Genomic DNA, 19,056 nt, shown 5'->3' on the forward strand with positions numbered 1-19,056 from the left:
TGGAGACAGCAGACTAACAACAGTCTCGGTCATTCGTTTTCGAGCAGAAGGAGAAGAAGCAGACATAAGAACAGGAGAATAAGTATTCTGAGGCAAAGAAGGTGTAGGCATAAGAACAGTCGGAGGCGAAGAAACAGAAGTAGAAGGCAAAGGAGCTTGAGGCAAAGCTGGTAGCAAAGATTGCGACCCTAGAGCGGGTTGCGCAGGAGGAGGTAAAGCCATCTGTGGAGTACCGGGTGGCTGAGCAACAGCAGGAGGTTGAACAACAAAGGGTGGAACAACCGGTGGTAATGGAGGCGCAGTAGCACCCTGCACATAAGGAAGTGGCAATCTCAGTAAATGAGAGATCAAAGAATCTTTTTCAAGATCTTCAATCGCTTTCGGAGGAGAAGACGGCAAGGCCGGATAACATTTATCTATGGCCATACAACATTGCCTATCTGACACCTCAATTGCTTTATCTTCTTTGTTTTCTTTAAACTGCCTAGCAGCTTGCATTATTGATACATCCTTTTCTCTTTTATCTCTTTTAGCTTGTTTAATTTCTCGTTGTCTGGCTTCTTTACGCCAAAGGCGAAAGGAGTCAAACATTGCCGGCCGGGCGTTCTTCCTGAATAATGCAGCTTCCAAATTATTTAAAATCTCAGTATTGAAACTACCGTGTTGGGGCCATCGTAAGACACCATCTTTCCTAGTGTAGCGGATCCATACCTCATTATACGTAATGGGACCCTCGCCGTGTTTAGAATAGAGCTCATAAGTCGGAGTTCCAACCGGAGGTATCGGACACGAATCCTCCAATCGGGAATCCCTGTTGCAACCACAACCAAACCAAGTACCAAATTTGCTACGATTAGGCATCTTCGCTCACTAATCGAGCTTCAAACTTCAAGGGATTATCTCTACCGATACACTCGTAAATATACAAGACCCTCGGCTTTGGAAATTGCAATTTTCAAATCAAAACTAAGGACCAAACAAACTAAGAACCAAAGAACCAAAAACTAAGGACTGGGAGCGACCCACTTATACTTAACTGAGGTATCAGTCACGCCACCAGAAGACCCGCCTATCGTCTCGCCGTACAAAGCATCACAAATGGGTCCAAGACAGGGCGACAGTCAGGGCAGCAGTCCTTCGTAGCCGTCAGGAAAGCGGGAAGCCTCGCAGCAAAGACCTTCAGTCCACATTCGACATGCCGGGGTTGATGAAGTGGTGGCCGTCCTCCAGAATTTCCTCACGAAGCTCCTCACGATCTTCAGGCTTGGACCGGTACCGCTGAAGTCGCCCCACGTTGGAAGGGCCAACTGAAGAACCGGGTTTTAGAACCCAGCGGCACCAGGGGCACGCCCAAAGTCTTCGGGTTCACCTGTCTTAGAATACAGAGACACGGGATACTTCTGAGTGGCGTCAAAGATGCAATTTATTGGCTGCAGCCAGTAACAGAAGTCCTAGAAATCATCACGGTATGAGTTCTCAGGAGACTGTTCAACTTTACAAAGCAAGTCATCCCTTTTTATGCCAAACATTATGCTTCAGGCAAACATTCCTTGTTTACAGTTTAACCAATCACATGTTTCTACAACAGAAGTATTGCATGACGACAAACCCATTTTTCAGTTGCCCAGCCCATGATCAATCATCGGTCAAACCCAACATTCTTCTTTAGACAGGTCGAACGAACCCATAATAAAAAAGGCCACAACCCAATCATAAATAGACCATAAAGAAAGGAGCAGAAACAGGTGAGAGTAGGATAAGGCATATTTGTGTGTAGTAAAACTTTACGATGTCCTGTGCTCTGATCCTTAATCTTGATCAGCTAAAGGGCAGGAACTGGTTTAACAAGGTCAGCTTCAGGCAACAGGGTCAGTTCACTCAGGTCAAACAGGAGTCAGCACGAACTGGAGCTAAGGTGTACATGTCCTTAAAAAGACTAGTTCAGCCACAGTCATCGGCCTATGTGAGGGCAACCACAAAATGGCTGCCATACACAAAATGGAACCCAAGGGTTCAGAACGAAATCCCTAAATACGTAGTGAATCCATCGGTCTAACATGACGAAAACACTCATACTTGCCGCATTAACTAGTTACGGTTCGCTAATATCCAATTCGTAACGAAACCATGCCATTTATAAAACGGGTTCAGAATTCACGGAACCTCAGCGCCAGGGGACAGTATTAGGCACAGGGCTGGGATCTAGAGAGGTGCTTTTAGATTTTCAGGGGAAACCTTTACCACGGATATGCTTTAACATTCATGCTTTTAGAACGTAATTCGTTTTAAAGGCATGCATGGTAAAGGCATAATCGTTGTAAACATATCCATTGTAAAGTTTATGCGTGGTAATGGCATTCATGTTGCAATGGCTGCGTTGTAACGTCATGCATTACAATGGAATGCGTTGTTCCATCATACATCTGATGTGTTAATATATCTACTAACTAGGTATTCTTTCTTAATTAATTGTTTCTCTTCCTGCTATCTGTACAGAATTTTTTGTCCCCATCTTTTGTCAGTGGTATTTATTTTTGTTTCCTCTTCTGCCTAACTCTTTAAAGTAACGACATAAATAACTTACAGCTTTATTATCATCTTCGATACCACTAAACTGGCCAAACAATTCACTATTACTATATAGCTCCTGAAGTCATATTCTTGAAAGCTGGTCACCCATTTTAGAATTCTGGAGACAGTTGCATCTATTTTATTTCCATAAACATATACCATAAAGGTTTATAGTCACATCTTAACCCCTTCCACGCTCATGACGAGCTGGGCTCGTCATGAGGTAGCCTCCTCGCACGCTCATGACGAGCCCAGCTCGTCATGAAACATGGGAATGAGAAAGATCTTACCTTTTATAATCTCCTAGCTACAGCTATGTGCTGCTTTTTTTATAGCAGAACGGGAAGTCCCACAAAAAACACCTAAGCACTCAATGAACAGGTTGTTACTTAAGCCTTAGATTCTGAGCGCCCCAAAGCAGCACACATTCAAACTTTGTAAGATCAAGTGCTGGTACAGAAGTCTGGAAGGAAAATGGAGAAAATCAGACCTACCGGCAGTCAGTAGCAGCTGCTACCGGACCCGGGTAGTGTGGCAGGGCAAGGGAACGATAAAAGTAAAAGAAAACAAACGGACAACTACCTGTGATGGCCGGACAGCCGGCCCCTGCCTCTCTTCCGTCCTCTTCTTCCTGACTCTGGTCCTGCAGAAGGATGCAGGAAGCAGCAGGAAGCTCACAGGCTCCCAGCCTCCCAATAGCCAATCACAACGCTGCAATGTAGTGTGGTGATTGGTCTCAGCACCGTGGATCAGCTCTCAGCCACGAATTGGGGGGCATGGGCATGTTATCCACACAGGCTGTGATGCAGCCTGCATGGAGAAGATGTGAAGTGCGCATGAATGTTTGGCCGGCCCAAGTGGGCTGGCCAAACATTCATGTGCACTTAGGAGTGGGCAAACAACTCCTCCTCTGTCATCAGAACAGCCCCGCCACAAACGCAAAGCTTCAGCAGAAGCAGAAGGAAACATAAAAACGCAAGTTATCATTTTATGTTTCCTTTACTTCACTGCTGCAAAGAATCAAAGTAAGATTAATCTAATCTGGCTTTAGAATCAAAGTAAGCACCATTGACCAATCCTTCAGGCTCTCTTTATTTTGTTGGAAATGTATCGAATTAAAGAAAGATCATTTATAAGTTGCGTTTGTGGACCTAAGGGCAGCATTCGATCTAGTTGCTAGACATCTTCTCTGGAAATCTGTCAGGTCGATGGATAAATATTACTGGCAATCGCAATTAACTTGCACTGAAATAACTAGGCTCATATGTGCTGGGATAGCTAGAGGGAGCTTACAAACACATCCCTATCCACAGAGGTGTGAGAAAAGGATGCATCCTAGCCCCTATCCTCTTCTCTATTTACATTAATAATGTCACTGAGACTTTGCTGGATTGTACAAATGACTCCCTAAAACTAAAAGGTTCGCCTGTTCCGACCCTACTTTTTACAAATTATAATGTATTATCAAGAAACCCATAGGTTTACAGAACCTGTTGGCCAAGTGTAAAGCTTTTGCAATTTTAAGAGCATTAAAATGAATTTACAAAAAAACTAAGTATATGGCCATTAGCCCTCATACATCTTTTAGAGGGGGGAATATTAGTATAGGGTCTACCTTTCTGGAAAGGGTGTAAATGTGTGACTATTTGGGAATTAAAGTCTATAGCAGATTATCCTGGATACCTCACATTGGGAAGGGCAGGGCCAAACTCCAGCACGGGGATGTAGCACGGCTAAAAATACAACACGCAACAATTTCAATATCTGTATCTCCGACCCTGGAGGTTTACAAAGCTGAGGCGCAAGCTGCTGCTCTGTGCAAAGCAGAGACACGAGCTTTGAAAATGCTAAGGCATTAACTGTAAGAGAGAATGATTTTGTCAAATCTCTCCTTCGTTTACCTCAACTACCATCTTTACATTTTTACAGTACGCTCGAGAAACTGTAACACCTTGAAGCTCTGAGACCCTTAATGCTTTTGCTCAGAGTAGACTATGGAAAATTGCGAATCTTCCGATCACTTCCTGTGGGTATATCACCTGGCCTGTTCTGTACAGCCTGTGTTACAGCCTGTGTGTACGTACAACACACACTCAAACACCTTTCTTTACACTGTTTGAATGCTGAAAAGTAAACGAACGCCTGTGTTTCTCAAGCTTCTATCGGCACCACAGCACCACTGAGCAGCCCATCGTTTCTCAGAGGTATAATTTGGTCTTTCCCCACAAAGCTCATATGTTTTCCCTCAAGTATGTTTTTAGCCCTCGTCTGCAGGGAAGGACGGAGGCAGAGACTTGTCTGTTAAAACATGTTTCTTCAAAGGGGGCTTGGAGACCAGTCTGCAGCGACAGGAGGGCCGTCTGGCCTAAAGTATTCCCGGTAGGAAACCCTTACAAGTGTATTGAGATTTGGTTAGAAATTGAATTGCCGGAGTAATCCATCTTCCTTGCGAGAACAGATTCAGATAAAGAGAGGGAGGCCAGCGGCATTAAGTGTGAGGACAGCCCTCTGAATCAATACCCTGCAAACCTGGCGGCTCCACCGCGGCGTGGAGCGCGAGGCTACAGCCCACCTCCGCCGTGGATAAACCACGCAATGACGCAGCGGCCAACATGACAGCAGCCCCTGATTTGTTCAATCCCTCAAAATCATTTTCATGCTATTGACGCCGCATAATCCGCCGTTTTTTTCTCTTTTTTTCCAGATGATTTTCCAGATGTAATTATTGAAGGCGTTCTTCACGGAATATTTTACCCTCATCTGCAGCCCAGCTAGAGGCTGCGAGCCCCGTGGACAGAAGCGAGTAGGAGTCCGAAGATGGAATAAACACTATTGACAAATGTAAAAAATACTAAACCAGCGCTCAGGCTGTCTCTGGCGGCAGCTGCCCTGCCCGGTTACATCCTGCGCACGCCGTACTTTACATGAGCCTCGAACAATGGTGCGGACACGGAGGAGAGCGAACAAACGGTTATTTAACCTGTAACTTACTGTTTACCATTATGCACATTATTTAAAAACCGGGAAAAAATGGAAGGCAAAAGCACCCATCCACCACACTACCCTTTAACGACAAATGTGTTTTTTTTATTATGCTATGTGGTTGTGTTTTTGGACAAACTTAAAAAAGAGTTGCAAGTGGACATTGTACAAACAGACCCGTGTAATGTCCTACATAGTGCTTGCTTTGCTAGTGGCCACGTGGGTGTTATACTCCTGTCTTTACTTTCTGTTACAGAGACGTTCCAGTTTGCACATGTTCTGACACATCATGTAATTTCCACTATTCATCTTTTTTCCATCTGAAAAAAATATATTGGACAGATATTTTGGGGTCACTTAGGGACAGAGGCATTTTGTGGAAAACCATACACTGTTGTTCTGATGAAAATATGCGCTCCACCTATTGTCAACTAAACTGAAGGTTGTGGTTTGAGTTAAAAAAAAGATCAAGAACTGTGAATTCTTCAAAAGAAACAAAACCTACATTCTGAAGAGATGGTTTGACTTTGCTGCTTAATGAAGTGCTTTAATTGGAAATTACATCACCCTGGTGTAATTTTCAGCTGTCCAGTTACATTTAGCTTCGACTAGATTCGGTTGCAACAAATGGGTTTTTGGCCATTGGATCACCCACGCCGAAAATTCTATTGCTTAAAGAAAATACCTTCAGAAAACAGTAGATTACGCTATAAACCAATAACCGGGTTCATGGCATAAATTAGAAGGCTCTCCTTAACATCTCAATAGATGTTAAAAAAAGGAGTCATTTGCACAAAGCCGGATTCATTATAGACTATTTGTAGCTGATTAGCGGAAGTTTCAGCTAGGACAAAGTTTATTATAGTACAGGTGTTTCAAAATGTGACAGATTGATTAATATATTAGCTGGACAGTGTCTGGTGGAATACATGCACTGAGTGGATTTGCTAGGGGTTGGCCCTCAGTGGCTGGTGAGATCACAAGACTTGACCAGCAAGGTCAAAGTGTAACACATCTGTATTTAGTAAAACTCTTTCCGTGGCACTGTTTCACCAGTATGGTTAGCACGGAAGTTTATAAACCTCACTCAACCATTCCATTTGAAATGGTGTATTTGTAAAGTTTACATATTTAGTAAGTGTAACCGTGCTGCCTATTTGCACACACTTTGCATTTTAAAGATTTACATATATTGTGAAACATAATTTTGGGGTTGAAACCAACACCTATACGACCATGTAATAAAGCCGAATTTCTGGAAATTATAATAAAAATAACCGTTCTTATAATTTGCAATAAAGTACTTCCGCATGATTTTTATTGAACTTTTAACATTTTGCTAGAAATGTCGTGTTAACCTAATGTGCAGAACATAAAGGTTAAGATTGTTTGTTTGTAAATCTGCTGTTGTTTGTTCTTCATAATGTGAGCCATGTCCTACTCCTCACACTTTATCCTGTCCTTCGGTAATGGACCTGGGAAAATGGTTGGAATTAGGTGAAGCACATCTTATTTTTCATACTTGAACTGTGGAGCAATATTGGGCTCCCTTTAGATTCTTGATGGATAATCTTCATCCCAAGTGCCCTGCTCTTCATCATCGCCTCTTTAACGTAACCCCTTCGCTGCGGGGGTTATTCACCCGCTGTGCTGGGGGGGAGGAGGGTGCGCACAGCGCCCCCATGCTCATGACAAGCTCAGCTCGTCATGAGCTAAGGGGCTCCGGTGCTCATGACGAGCTGAGCTCGTCACAGGTGTATTGACTCCCGTGGAACGCTCAGCACAGCGGGGGAATTCTTTCGCACCTGAGCGTTCCATGGGCCATGACGAGCTGAGCTCGTCATGAGCACCAGAGCGCCGTGGCTCATGACGAGCTCAGCTCGTCATGAGCGTCGGAAGAGGTTAAGGGTAAGTGCATAGGAGGAGGGGTTGCATCTTCTCTTATCTCAGATATTACATGCTTCCTCTCCAACTCAACAGGAATACTGTAATGCCATCAAAGTCTCAGGCGTAGGTTTGGACAAATTGTTTGTACACAAACACACCTTTACATGGCAGGAGTCTTTAGTGAACATGGCGTGCAGTTGCTGACTTATATACGTCAACTATAGGGTTCTTGTATCCCAGTACCTTGAACCAAAACACCCTGAAAAGCTTCCTAGTAGAAAAAAGGGTGTTTCTTGGGTACACAATGAGGCGGTTTGCCATGCTATGGATAAGGGAGCTTTCTTCGGAGTCGAGGATCTTGAATAGAGAACTGAATCCCACTTTAGGGTTTGCAATACTTTCTTATGGAATCAAAGAGATAGTCTTAATAACTGTGATGTAAAACGACTGGGCTCATGTAATGGGGATTACAAGTAACTAACCAAAATACTGCTGCATTGACCTCTCCTTAACATAGTCCCTTTTCCTTGAGGGTATACTGAAGCATATTGTGAGTCATAACACTCTATAATGTAAAACAAATATATTCCAGCAAAACTACTGCACCCATAACTAATGGATATTTGAAAGAATGGATTTATAAAACATCATAGGTAGAAACATTGCAGCACCCGTCTACCAATCTATCACTCCTTTTAGATACTGACTTCAGCTTCTTAGTGGTAGATAAATGTTTATACTGTCTGGACTTTCCAGCACTGCCATTTTGGCCACAATGCCGTTAGTCTCAGAGTAAACCCCCCTGAACGATAAGGCACAATCCATTGCATGTCTACTGAAAAATCTATTGTGATTGGCATATGTAATAATGGGTGCCATATAGTGGCCAGTGGGTGGTTCCATTCCTTATAACTTCAGAGGGTAACAATGAATTAACCTAATTCCCTGACCACTAATGCCAATATGCCTTCTTATTTCTATTGTAAGAATGGGTTAACACTTAGGGCCTGATTACAATGTCGGTCGTATGGCCTCCAACCTTAGGACGGAGGCCTTACCACCGACATCATCTGTTTCAATTGTTACTGGCTGATTGATACAGCCAGTCGGAATTGAAATCGGCTGGTCATTCAGGTTCGCTTCCGATGGGCTCCAGGAGCCCGTCTGTCAGTCGTAGACCGGCCTATAATACAAATAGAAGGTGTTTCCGCTTTCTGAATTACGATGCATGGTTTCCAGTGGGGTTTCCATGCCGGCCGCCTTCTGTATTCGGACTCCCGTTGGGGGCCAAGGGGGCACCTATTGTGCACCCCTGTTGACCACTGCACCTTGTGGCCACGGGGTGCAGGGATCAACAGAGACTTCAATTTCTCAATGGGAGCTTGTGTAACACAAGCTTCCATTGAGAAATGGGAGAATGCGACCGCACCATGTGTGGTGGCATTGTAATTTGGTGGTCAGGACCGCCGACCAGAGGTCAGTTGGTCACGTTTCCGCAACGGTGTCGAGCAGACGCAAGTCCGCCCGACATCATAAGGCCCATACTATGATTTATACACATAAAAGATAAAAAACTTAGCATGACAGATTGACCGTCTCTCATTTAACTAACTACATTTACAAATGTGCACTTCTAAATACCACCAAGAAATAGTTTAACTACCCAAACTATGTACAATTTGACATATCTTCAAAGATGTAATTACACTCCCAGATCGTTGATGTATTTCAGACACATGTTGAACTCCTGATCTCTTTCTATCTTGTGAGGAAAGCTCTCTCATTTTCAAGCATTTTCTCACAGCATTCTAGCTGGCAGTGACGATGATGCTTGCCTCATGGTATGTACAGCGAACATCATGTAGGTTGACTCAATTCTGAGACACTACAGGTACCAGCTCTCCTCGGTCCTAACCAGATTTGTGAGAAAACAGTCTTGGTCATTGAATTTTCACACAGATTATCAAACAGAGAGGAATTGATGGGAAGGAATATATAAAACCCCTGTCTTTACGCAATGTATTTGTCTTGCTTGAGGTCCCGGCTCCCCAGAGCACAAACAGGTTAACTGAGAATTAATTAAGTCGGTTATCATAATAGCATAAAAAAGATTGAACCATTTTGATATTTGAACGTTGATCCAGAGACGTTTAAAGATCTTGGGAGTTCTTTTCCTCCCTCAAACCAACGTAGTTTGTTTTTCAACATAAGTATGTCTCAGAACACTATTACTGTTATTTTTGACCTACTTCGCATTTTTAGGGACCTTTCCCTCGTTAGTAGCTTTTAAATTCTGTGCCCGTTTTTTGCTTGTCAGCCATGATGGCCTGCCCTCCATTACATTGGTGATAATAATAATAATACTGAAGTTTATATAGCGCAAACAGCTACCTCACAAGGAGGTTTCCCGGCGCTTTGTAAGCATCAAGATAAACTGGGCAGTAAAAGAAAAAGCAGCATAAAAAACAAATTACTGATTGAAAAGCCATATCTTTAGCTGTTTCCTGAAGACGGGCTGAGTTTGCATTACGAATGAAGAGTGGTAGGGCGTTCCACAATTTAGCAGTTCTCGCCGAAAAAGCTCTACCTCCGAGACGAGACTTCGCAAATTGGGGGACAGAGAGCAAGTTCAGAGTATTCGAGCACAGTGACCGTACCTGCCTATAACGGGGAAATCTTAATTTAAGATAGTTAGGGCACTTACCCTGTAATGCCCGATAGGCCAAAGTCAGGGCCTTAAATTCAATCCTGCTTGTCACAGGTAACCAGTGCAGACTGCTCAGATGCGGAGAGACATGATGTCTGAAAGGAATATGTTTGATCAGCCTCGCAGCCTCATTCTGCACAATCTGTAGTCGCTGAGTTGCATTCTTAGGCAGACCAAGCTAGAGACCATTAGCGTAGTCCAGCCTGGATGTTACGGTGGCATAGACTACTAATTTACGGCAATCTTCTGGGAGTAGGTCCTTAAACTTTCAAAGATTTCTAAGTTTAGTAAAGCACCCCGCCGCTACCTGTTGGATATGAGCAGAAAAGGAGAGGTCGTCATCCCATCTCACCCCCAGATTTTTGGCACTGGTGCTGGGGAAGGGGGGGGCATTTCGGTAGGCCACCAAAGGTTAGACGAGGGCACAGGCCCCTTTCCAAAGAAGATAACTTCCGTTTTCCCTGCATTTAGTTTTAATTCATTTGTGTTCATCCAAATGATGATTTTTTTTGTCCTCATTTTGCGATTTGTATGTATAAGGTTTAAATCGGGAGCCCATTCCATCAAAACTTTTGTGCCTTCACAGCCCCTTTTTGGCCAATCTGAGGAGGGGAGTTTCCCGTTACCGGTTGTTTTGGGTTTGGGGTCTCCTGTGACCTTTATCATAATCAATAATTCTGTTCTTGTGGGGTGAGCTAGCCTTCCTGGCCACTCAATGGGAATTATTCCTGTCTGAATTATTGTCTCCGCTTTAATCATTGGACTTTGTATTTCACTGCCACATTCTCACGTTCAGTTATCTATTTGAATTTTTTTTTCCCAGATTTCCCAAAAATTAAACTTTTTACTTGGTTTCTCTTGTCTATCATTTCTGTTGGTTTTTATTACTGAGTTTAGCCAGTCCCCATGCTGTGGTGGTGTTGGTTTAACCCAGTTTATGCATATTTGTCATCTAGCTAGAAGTATCAGTACAAACAGTAAGTTTTCCTGGTTTTTTGTTAACTTACCCCGATCAATATTAGTGTCAATCCCGAAGATAACAAGAATTATACTTACATCTACTTGTTTTCCCAGAACTAGTGTTATCATCTTACCGACTTCTTTCCAGAAAGTGTCGATAGTGGGGCATTCTTTGAACATATGTAGGTCATTTGCCCTTTCCAGTCCGCATTTTAGGCAAGTCTTTATGCTAGCTCCTTTGAATTTTGATAATATTTTCGGGGTCCAATAAGCCCTGTGTATTGTTAAGAGATGATTTCTCTTCAGCGCAGCTGGTTTTATGGAAATCCAGCACTTTTCCAATGATTTCGTCCAAATGTTTTGTAGATCTAGGTCTGGTATGTCTTTCCTCCAAACTGCCTCTGGGATCAGTACATCTTCTTCTCCTGCTGTGATTAGAGCCCAATACCACCTAGCTATTTCTTTTTTTATTGGGGTGGTTTTCAGCATTTCTTTCTCTAAGTCTTCATTTCCCTCTTTCTTCTCTGTAAGCGATTTCGCCCAACTTATCATTTGATAATATTTAAATTTGGACACTGATGCGTTTGTATTTGCAACCAGTTGGTTCCAGGGAATTATGTAGTTTCCTGTCATCAATTGGCCCCTCTTTTCGATACCAGTTTCCTTTAGAGGTAGGGCCAAAGAGTCTTTTAAACATTCTGGAGTGCCTGGGGAATCCCAGATGGGGGCCTGTGCACTATAATATGGTATGTTTAGAGTGCTTCTAACTTGATACCATAATTTTACTGCATTGATTAGGATCTTTAGCTTTATCTTTTTGAAAAATTTTGAGTGTCCAAATTTATATAAGAAGTGATCAATTCTGCCTGTCATATTTTGCAGGAAATCAGGGTAAAACTGGAAATTCTTAAGAAGTGGTCTCATATTTTTAAATTGGAAAGCCTTACAATATTCGATAAGATCAGGACTTGCGATTCCCCCTTCATATTTCCCTCTCCTTAATTTTTTCCATGCTATTCTTGTTCCTTTGGATGACCATATGAAGCTTGTGATTTCTCCTTGAATCTTCTTTAAGGCGTCTCTCTTGAATTCCAATGGAATAGTGTTAAAGAGGTAGGTGAATATGGGCACAATGGACATTTTTAGTATATTAGATCTTCCCAAGAAACTAAGAGGAAGCCCATCCCATACTATGAGTAGTTTCCTAGTATCAATGGCGATTCTATTCAGGTTTAGCTGGGGATTTTTTTCTATATCTTTCATCAGCATAATACCTAAGTATCTTATTTTATCTTTAGAGTATGGATTGTTGTAAGGCGTGTTCCAGCTCATAGCCTCGGTTTTTTCTTGGTTTGTCAGGTACCCTGATACTCTTCCAAAGTTGGCTATTGTAGATTCTATTGCAGCAGAAGAGCTCTGATAGTCATTTGTAAAAATCATCAGATCGTCGGCATACAGTGCCACCTTTTTGGACCAATCCTGATATTGGAAGGGGGTTATTGAGGTGTGATTTCTCAGCGAGGCTGCAAGGGCTTCAATATATAGATTGAAAAGTAGGGGTGATAACGGTCACCCTTGCCTTGTCCCTCTTTGTATATCAATTGTACTTGTGAGACTCCCGTTGACAAGTATCTTAGCCCTTGGTTTTTTGTATATCTCTGCCACCATGTGGCCAAAATTCTCCCCTAGATTATATTTACTAATGACTTTGTTCAGGAATGTCCAGTTGACCCTGTCAAATGCTTTGGCAGCATCGAAAGTGATTATGGTTAATGGTACTTTTTCTGAGATGGCTATGTCTATTGCAGCAAAGAGTTTGTGTGTTATTTCTTGTATTTGTCTTCCTTTTACAAAGCCTTTTTGGTCAGGATTAATCAATTTTGTCATTATCAAGGCTAGTCTCTTCGCCATGACCTGCATATAGATTTTATAATCGCAGTTAAGTAAGGAAATGGGTCTATATGACTCACATAATGCTGGGTTTTTTCCTGGTTTTAAGATTATGCTGATGGTCGCGTCGTTCCAGGAGTCTGGAATTTTATCCCGTTTTTTGTAAATTAAATTTAGCAGCTCTGTTAACGGTGGAGCCAAGGAATCTCTAAGAATTAAATAGAGCTCGTTTGGTAAGGTATCTGGGCCTGCTGCTTTCCCTTTTTTCAGTTCTTTTATAATTGTTCTTACCTCTTCAATTGTGATATCAGCGTTTAGTTCCTCTTTTTCCAATTCCGTTAGTTGAGGAAGTGGTATGGGGTGTAGATACTTCCGGATCTGTTCCTCTGTGGGATTTAGATCCTCCTTGTATAAATTGGAGAAGAATTTCATGAATTCCTGCATTATTATAGAGTCCTCACTTTCATTTCGATTGTTTTGTTGAATGCAGATTTTTTTATTTCTAGTTTGGTCTTTCTTCGTTTTCCAAGCCAGCAATTTTCCGCATCCTTCTCCGTGATTGTGCGCTATACAAATGTGGATTATTATTATTATTATTATTATATTCATGATTTGATAATTTGCTGGCCTCCCATCTTGTCCTTACTTTATTTTCCAGAAGATCAACTAGTCTCTCCTTTAGTTGTATCCTTTCTTTCTCTAAAGTTTCTTTCACATCTGGAGTATTCTCCGCCATTATTTGAAGATCAAGCGCTTTAATATCCTTTTCCATACCTCCAATTTCTAATTTTGCACATCTAGATCTATAGGATCCCATGCTTAATAGCTTTCCCCTAATGACCGCTTTATATGTGTCCCAGGTGTTTTGGTTTGATGTGCCAATTTGATTCTCCTCAAAAAAATTGGCTGTTGCTGTCCCTAATTCTTCTGCTGCCTTGGGGTCTAGTAGTATTGTACGGTCAACCGTCCATCTCGGTTGTAAGTTGTTTTTCGTTATTTGTATGGTTAGTTGGACTGCCGAATGGTCGGATAGATGTTCTGGTAGATGTTCTATATTCTTGACATTATCTCATAGACTCCCATTTATTAAGAAGTAATCAATTCTTGATCTATGGCCAAGTTTTTTATTGTGGAAGGTATACGGATATTTTTTATCACCTTTTTCTCTCCATAGGTCTAACAGTCCCAGGTCATTTTTATAGTTACATAGCCATTCCCCCATTTTGGGTAGGTTTGATTGTTTTCCTGGGGGAGATCTATCCTGGCTTGGATCTATCAAAATATTATAGTCGCCCCTAATATTATCGGTGCGGTTGTTGATAGTAATTCTGTATAAAGTTTTTGCAGGGGGGTTGGGTCGTCTACATTTGGGCCGTAGTATCCTGCTAGAGTGAATGAGTTATCATGTATTCTTATTTTGAATACAGGCCCATCTTCCTTTGTTGTCAACTACTTTGTGTTCGATTTTGGCTTTGATTGTTTTTTTGAGGATTATTATTATACCTTTGATATTGCAGTCCTGGTTTGTGCAGACATAAGTGTCAACCCATTTAAGATTTTCCATTATTTGATCCCATTCTGCACTTAGGAGATGCGTCTCCTGTAATATGATTATCTCACTGTCTACTTCCTGCAGGTATTCAAGAATCCTTTTCCTTCTGCTGGGTGTTCTTAGTCCATTGACATTCCAAGAGAGTACTCTGAATTGTTTAAAGCTTGTCACCATTCCTATTAGGAGTATCTTTGCTTTTTTCGTGTTTTATGGGTCCCGAAAATTCCTTTTACCATAATTTTTGAGGACACTTTTTCTGTTTTTTTCCCTATTTTGCTCCCCACCCGTGCTCTCTTTTTATAAGGTATTTGTGTTTTTTTGTGAGGTTCATTGTTTCCCACCCTGAGGAAGCCTCCCTTCTTCTTTTTGGGCGGTATTATTCGCCCTATTTGAGCTCGTTCCATCGCCTAGGATTTACGATTTTCACCTTGCTCGCGTTTCTGTTTCAGACCGCAGTTGATCTTTTATTTGTTCTATGAAAGTTTCTGCTTCTCTGGGATCCCTGATGTTGTGCATTTTGTTTCTCCACATGATCCTCAGTGCAGCGGGGAATCTCATCTGGACAGTGGCGCCAAGAGATTTTAATTCTTGCATATGTTGCCCTAGCTCCCACTCTCTGTCTTGGGTTGCTTTGGACATATCTGAGCGAATCCTGAAGGACCAATTGTCTTGTTTCAAGGTGCCACATTTTAGACCTTCACTTAGCAGTCTTTCTTTGAGTGTATAGGATTTAAAATTTATCAGGATTTTCCTCGGTGTCTTCCTATCTTTGTTTTTCCTGAAAGGGTCTCGGTGTACCCTCTGTATGTCGTCAGTAAGATTGGCTTCTTTGGCCCATGAGAAATGTTCTTCAAAAAGAGAAATGATAAACTTTTTAATGTCCGTTCCCTCCAAGTTCTCAGGAACATTCAAAACCCGCAGGTTATTTCTTCTCGCCTGGTTTTCTAGCGATTCTAACTTCTCACTCATGCTTCTTTCATTCTCTCTGAGCTTCCTTATTTCTTTCTGGTTTATATAAATTTTCTTACTGAGATCTTCCACAACTGATTCGACTGCAGTCACTCTTTCTCCAAGAGTGTTCAATTTATGATCCAATGTCTCACACACCTCCTGTATCTTACTTTGATTAGCCTCTGAGACTGAGAATTTCTCTCTCATTTCCCCTAACACTTTGTCCATGAATTTTTCCAAAAGCTTCTCTGTTTGTTCTACCATGGTGGGGGACTCTGTTGCTAATAAGTCTGCCGGGTATGGCATACTGGTGCCTCCCGATGCCTCCATTTGCGGGTCTGTGAGGATTATTGTTTCTTGAGTCTTTTCCCGAGATTCTCTAGCCCCTTTTATTCCGTTGGTTGTTACGGGGGTTTTGGGGGTTGTGGCGGGGGTTGTGGCGGTTGTGTTAAGATTTATGTTTAGGCCTGTGTTTGTGACTGGGGAGTTGGCTTTGTGAGTTTGGGTGATTAAGAAGATTAGGGTGCTTATACCCTATCTGGGTTTGCTGCTGTACTTTGAAGAAGGATCTGAGAGAGGGGGTTACTTTGATTTTCTGCACTGTTTGGTCTTTTCCCTTTACAGTTCTGTCCTTTTTCTGCTGTGGTTTGGGGGTTAGCTTTCTTTTTGTATTCCTTGGTATAACCGTTTGTTTAGTTGGGAGGACTTGTTTGGAGAATTGCCTATTCCTCAGGCAGTAGCTGGACCTTCGCTTGCTCCCTACTCCGTCTTTTATTCCTTCTGAGGTATTTCCTCTGCCCCTAGCCCCTAAATCTGTTTGGGGGATTTTGTTTCTATTGCAGAAGCAGATGCAACTGGGGTATTTGTGACAGCTCCCACCTCAGGCTCCCTCTCCTTCTCCCTCCCCCTCTCCCTCTCCTTTTTCCTTTTTTCCGGTGTTACCCCTTGTTTGCTTCTTCTCTCCACGTCCAACAAGTAAATCTAATGCAGATACACCCTCACCACCAACTCCCCCCTGTACCTTGCTCATGGGTTCCAGTTCCAGTTGTGTCGAATTCCTTGTAGTCGGGCTTTCCACGACCTTCCCCTCTATGAGGATCGTTAGCCTGCACTCCTCTCTGCAGCGTATAGCCTCAGTCTGTCTTCGTCGGTTTCAGCCCAGTATCGCTTCCACTTTTCACCCGGAAGCGTGTCTGCGGAAATGCTGAGGAGACCGCTTTGTCTGTGCCGCCACTGCCGCTTATGCCCCGGAAGAGAAAGGAGACCTTAACTATCGCGCTCCGGCAACCTCTGCTGGCGCCAGAAGCAGCTGCCCACAGCCCGGCGTACGCCGTGCGGGTGCCACCAGTCACTTCATCCGCCCGGAGGACTTGAAATCCCATCCCCAGGTCGTCGAGGCAAAACAACTGACCCCAGAGAGGCGAGTCCACACACCACAGTACCCTTCTGTATTTGCGAGTGATCCGCGGCGGTAGGTGAAAATGTTACGATTAATTCTTCATGTTTTGAGATCGGCGAGCACGGAGCTCCCGGCCGAACCTCCCACCCGCCATCTTCCTCGACCAGTTCATCCAAATGATGATGTCACAGAGACATCCCTTAAAATTGCCAAAGGCCTCCACTGTCGATTCTTGGTAAGAGAAGACCAGCTGTGTGTCATCAGCGTATGAAATCGCTTTGACACTCCAGTTGGCTATTACAGTAAAAATAGGGGCTAGATAAACATTAAAGAGTAGAGGGCTTAGGGCTGAGCCCTGGGGAACACCACACCAAAGAGGTTTAGGTTTGGACGAAAAAGGGCGTAGAGTGACTTTCTGAGATCGGGCGCTCAGATAGGACTGCACCCAAGCTCGCACCTTCTCGCCCAGGCCAATATTTTCCAATCTCTGAAGCAGCCTGACGTGGTCGACCGTGTCAAAAGCTGCAGAAAGATCCAGGAGCACCAGCATTGCTGATGCCCCTGAATCTAGTGCCCATCTAACCGATTCTGCCACCTCTATGAGGGCGTTTCGGTGCTGAAACCGGGCCGAAAGCCTGACTGTGTTTCATGCAAGATATCATTGCTCTCAATAAAGCAATTCAATTGGCGTTGTACTAGCTTCCCTAGCATTTTCCCAGGCGAAGGTAAGAGCAAAAGTGGCCTGAGATTGCTAAGATCATCTGTGGCTAAAAATGCTTCTGTCGTTTGCAGAAGCACCTTACTCATAAAGCTCCACCAGATCATCGGGGAATTAAAATATAGTGGACGGTCTGCCATGGTGAAGATTGTTTTAAACCAAGGGGGGAAATTAGGTTATTGGAAGTACAAAAGGGGAGCTAGAAGTTTATAGTACAATGAATACATTTTTTTTTAGCATTTTAGAAGGTCTCCCTTTATGAAGTCGACGACGTTTCGACCCTCTCTCGATACGGGGTCTCTTCAGGACAACAGTGCTGGAGTCATTGGTTGAATTGAAAGAGTGATATGGGTTTTCTGGTGCATGGAGATAATTCCCACAGTTCACGATGAGGAATGATGGACCCGGGGACTTTTTCTGGTAATTAATGGTGTGCCAGGTCCAAATTAAAACAGGCTGTTTTAAAGTCTTGGCAAATCCCTCCACGTAGTTCACGGGACTGCCAGACTGCAGGGCTTGTAATTCCACTTTAACTTGCTTCCGTGATCCATTTTTTTTTATTTCAAAAGATTTTATTAAGAAATTTTAAGATACAGTACAGAGAGTATCGCAGAGGTGTTGCCGTTGTTCTCGGCGCTTTCTAGTTACAATAGGCTTACTTTGCATATGCTATGTTGGAGGTGTTCTGTTACGACCTCTGTGGATAGAAGAGGGGAAAGATAGAGAAAAGAGAAGAAGGGAAAAAAGAAGGGGGGGGGTTCCTCAGCAGCTTAATGTCTGCCGTCAGCCGTGCTTGTGCTCCTGGGCTGTAGGTGGGACCTGTTTGGTCATGCGCCTATGGGGTTTTGTGTGACTCTAGATGTGCGTCTAAGGCTGCCCACATCCCATTCTTTGCTGTGTGGTCGGGTGAAAACCTCCCCATGATGTTGTCGGCTCCTCTAAGGAAGCTTACCCAGTTGACCCAGCTTCTGAATGTGGCCTTGGCTGTATTCTTCCGGTTAGTTAGGATGGTTTTACCTGCCACGGTTAGTAGCAGGTCTACCAGGTCTCTGTCTTCCCTGCTTCCTAGGTCTAGTGCCATGAATGCTGTTGATAGTCCTATAAACCCTGGTTGTATGTTCCTGCCTATTACTGTGTTTATGAGGTCCTTCACTTTGTCCCAGAATGTTTTCACTTTGGGGCAATCGAAGATGAGGTGTTGTAAGTCCCCTTTTGTTCTGTGGCAGTTCCAGCATGTATCGGCTTCCCTCATGCCCATATCTTCTAGTCTAGCTGGAATTTGGTCTGTGCCAGCTGCGGTGTTATCTTGTTTTTTGTGGCTGAACCCCATAGTGTCTTCTTCTCGTCTTCACTAAGGTGTCTGTTATACAGTGTTTCCCAGAATCCCATTGTTTTGGCGTTTAGGTTAGACGTTTTAGGGCGGAGAAGTTTGTATATGT

General features: G+C 43.1%; 1 protein-coding gene across 1 annotated transcript in view; it reads left to right on the forward strand.

Annotated features, from left to right (window-relative positions):
- SNX24 (sorting nexin 24) overlaps positions 1–6,853 on the forward strand; it is a 766,047-nt gene extending 759,194 nt beyond the window's left edge. The window contains exon 7 of the mRNA XM_078675572.1: positions 5,276–6,853. Within this exon, the coding sequence (XP_078531698.1) occupies positions 5,276–5,346 (71 nt within the window). The 3' untranslated portion in view covers positions 5,347–6,853. The remainder of the gene's footprint in view (positions 1–5,275) is intronic.
- The last annotated feature ends 12,203 nt before the right edge of the window (positions 6,854–19,056 follow it).

This window comes from Lissotriton helveticus, chromosome 2_1, assembly GCF_964261635.1.
Source record: "Lissotriton helveticus chromosome 2_1, aLisHel1.1, whole genome shotgun sequence".
Lineage (NCBI taxonomy): Eukaryota > Metazoa > Chordata > Amphibia > Caudata > Salamandridae > Lissotriton > Lissotriton helveticus.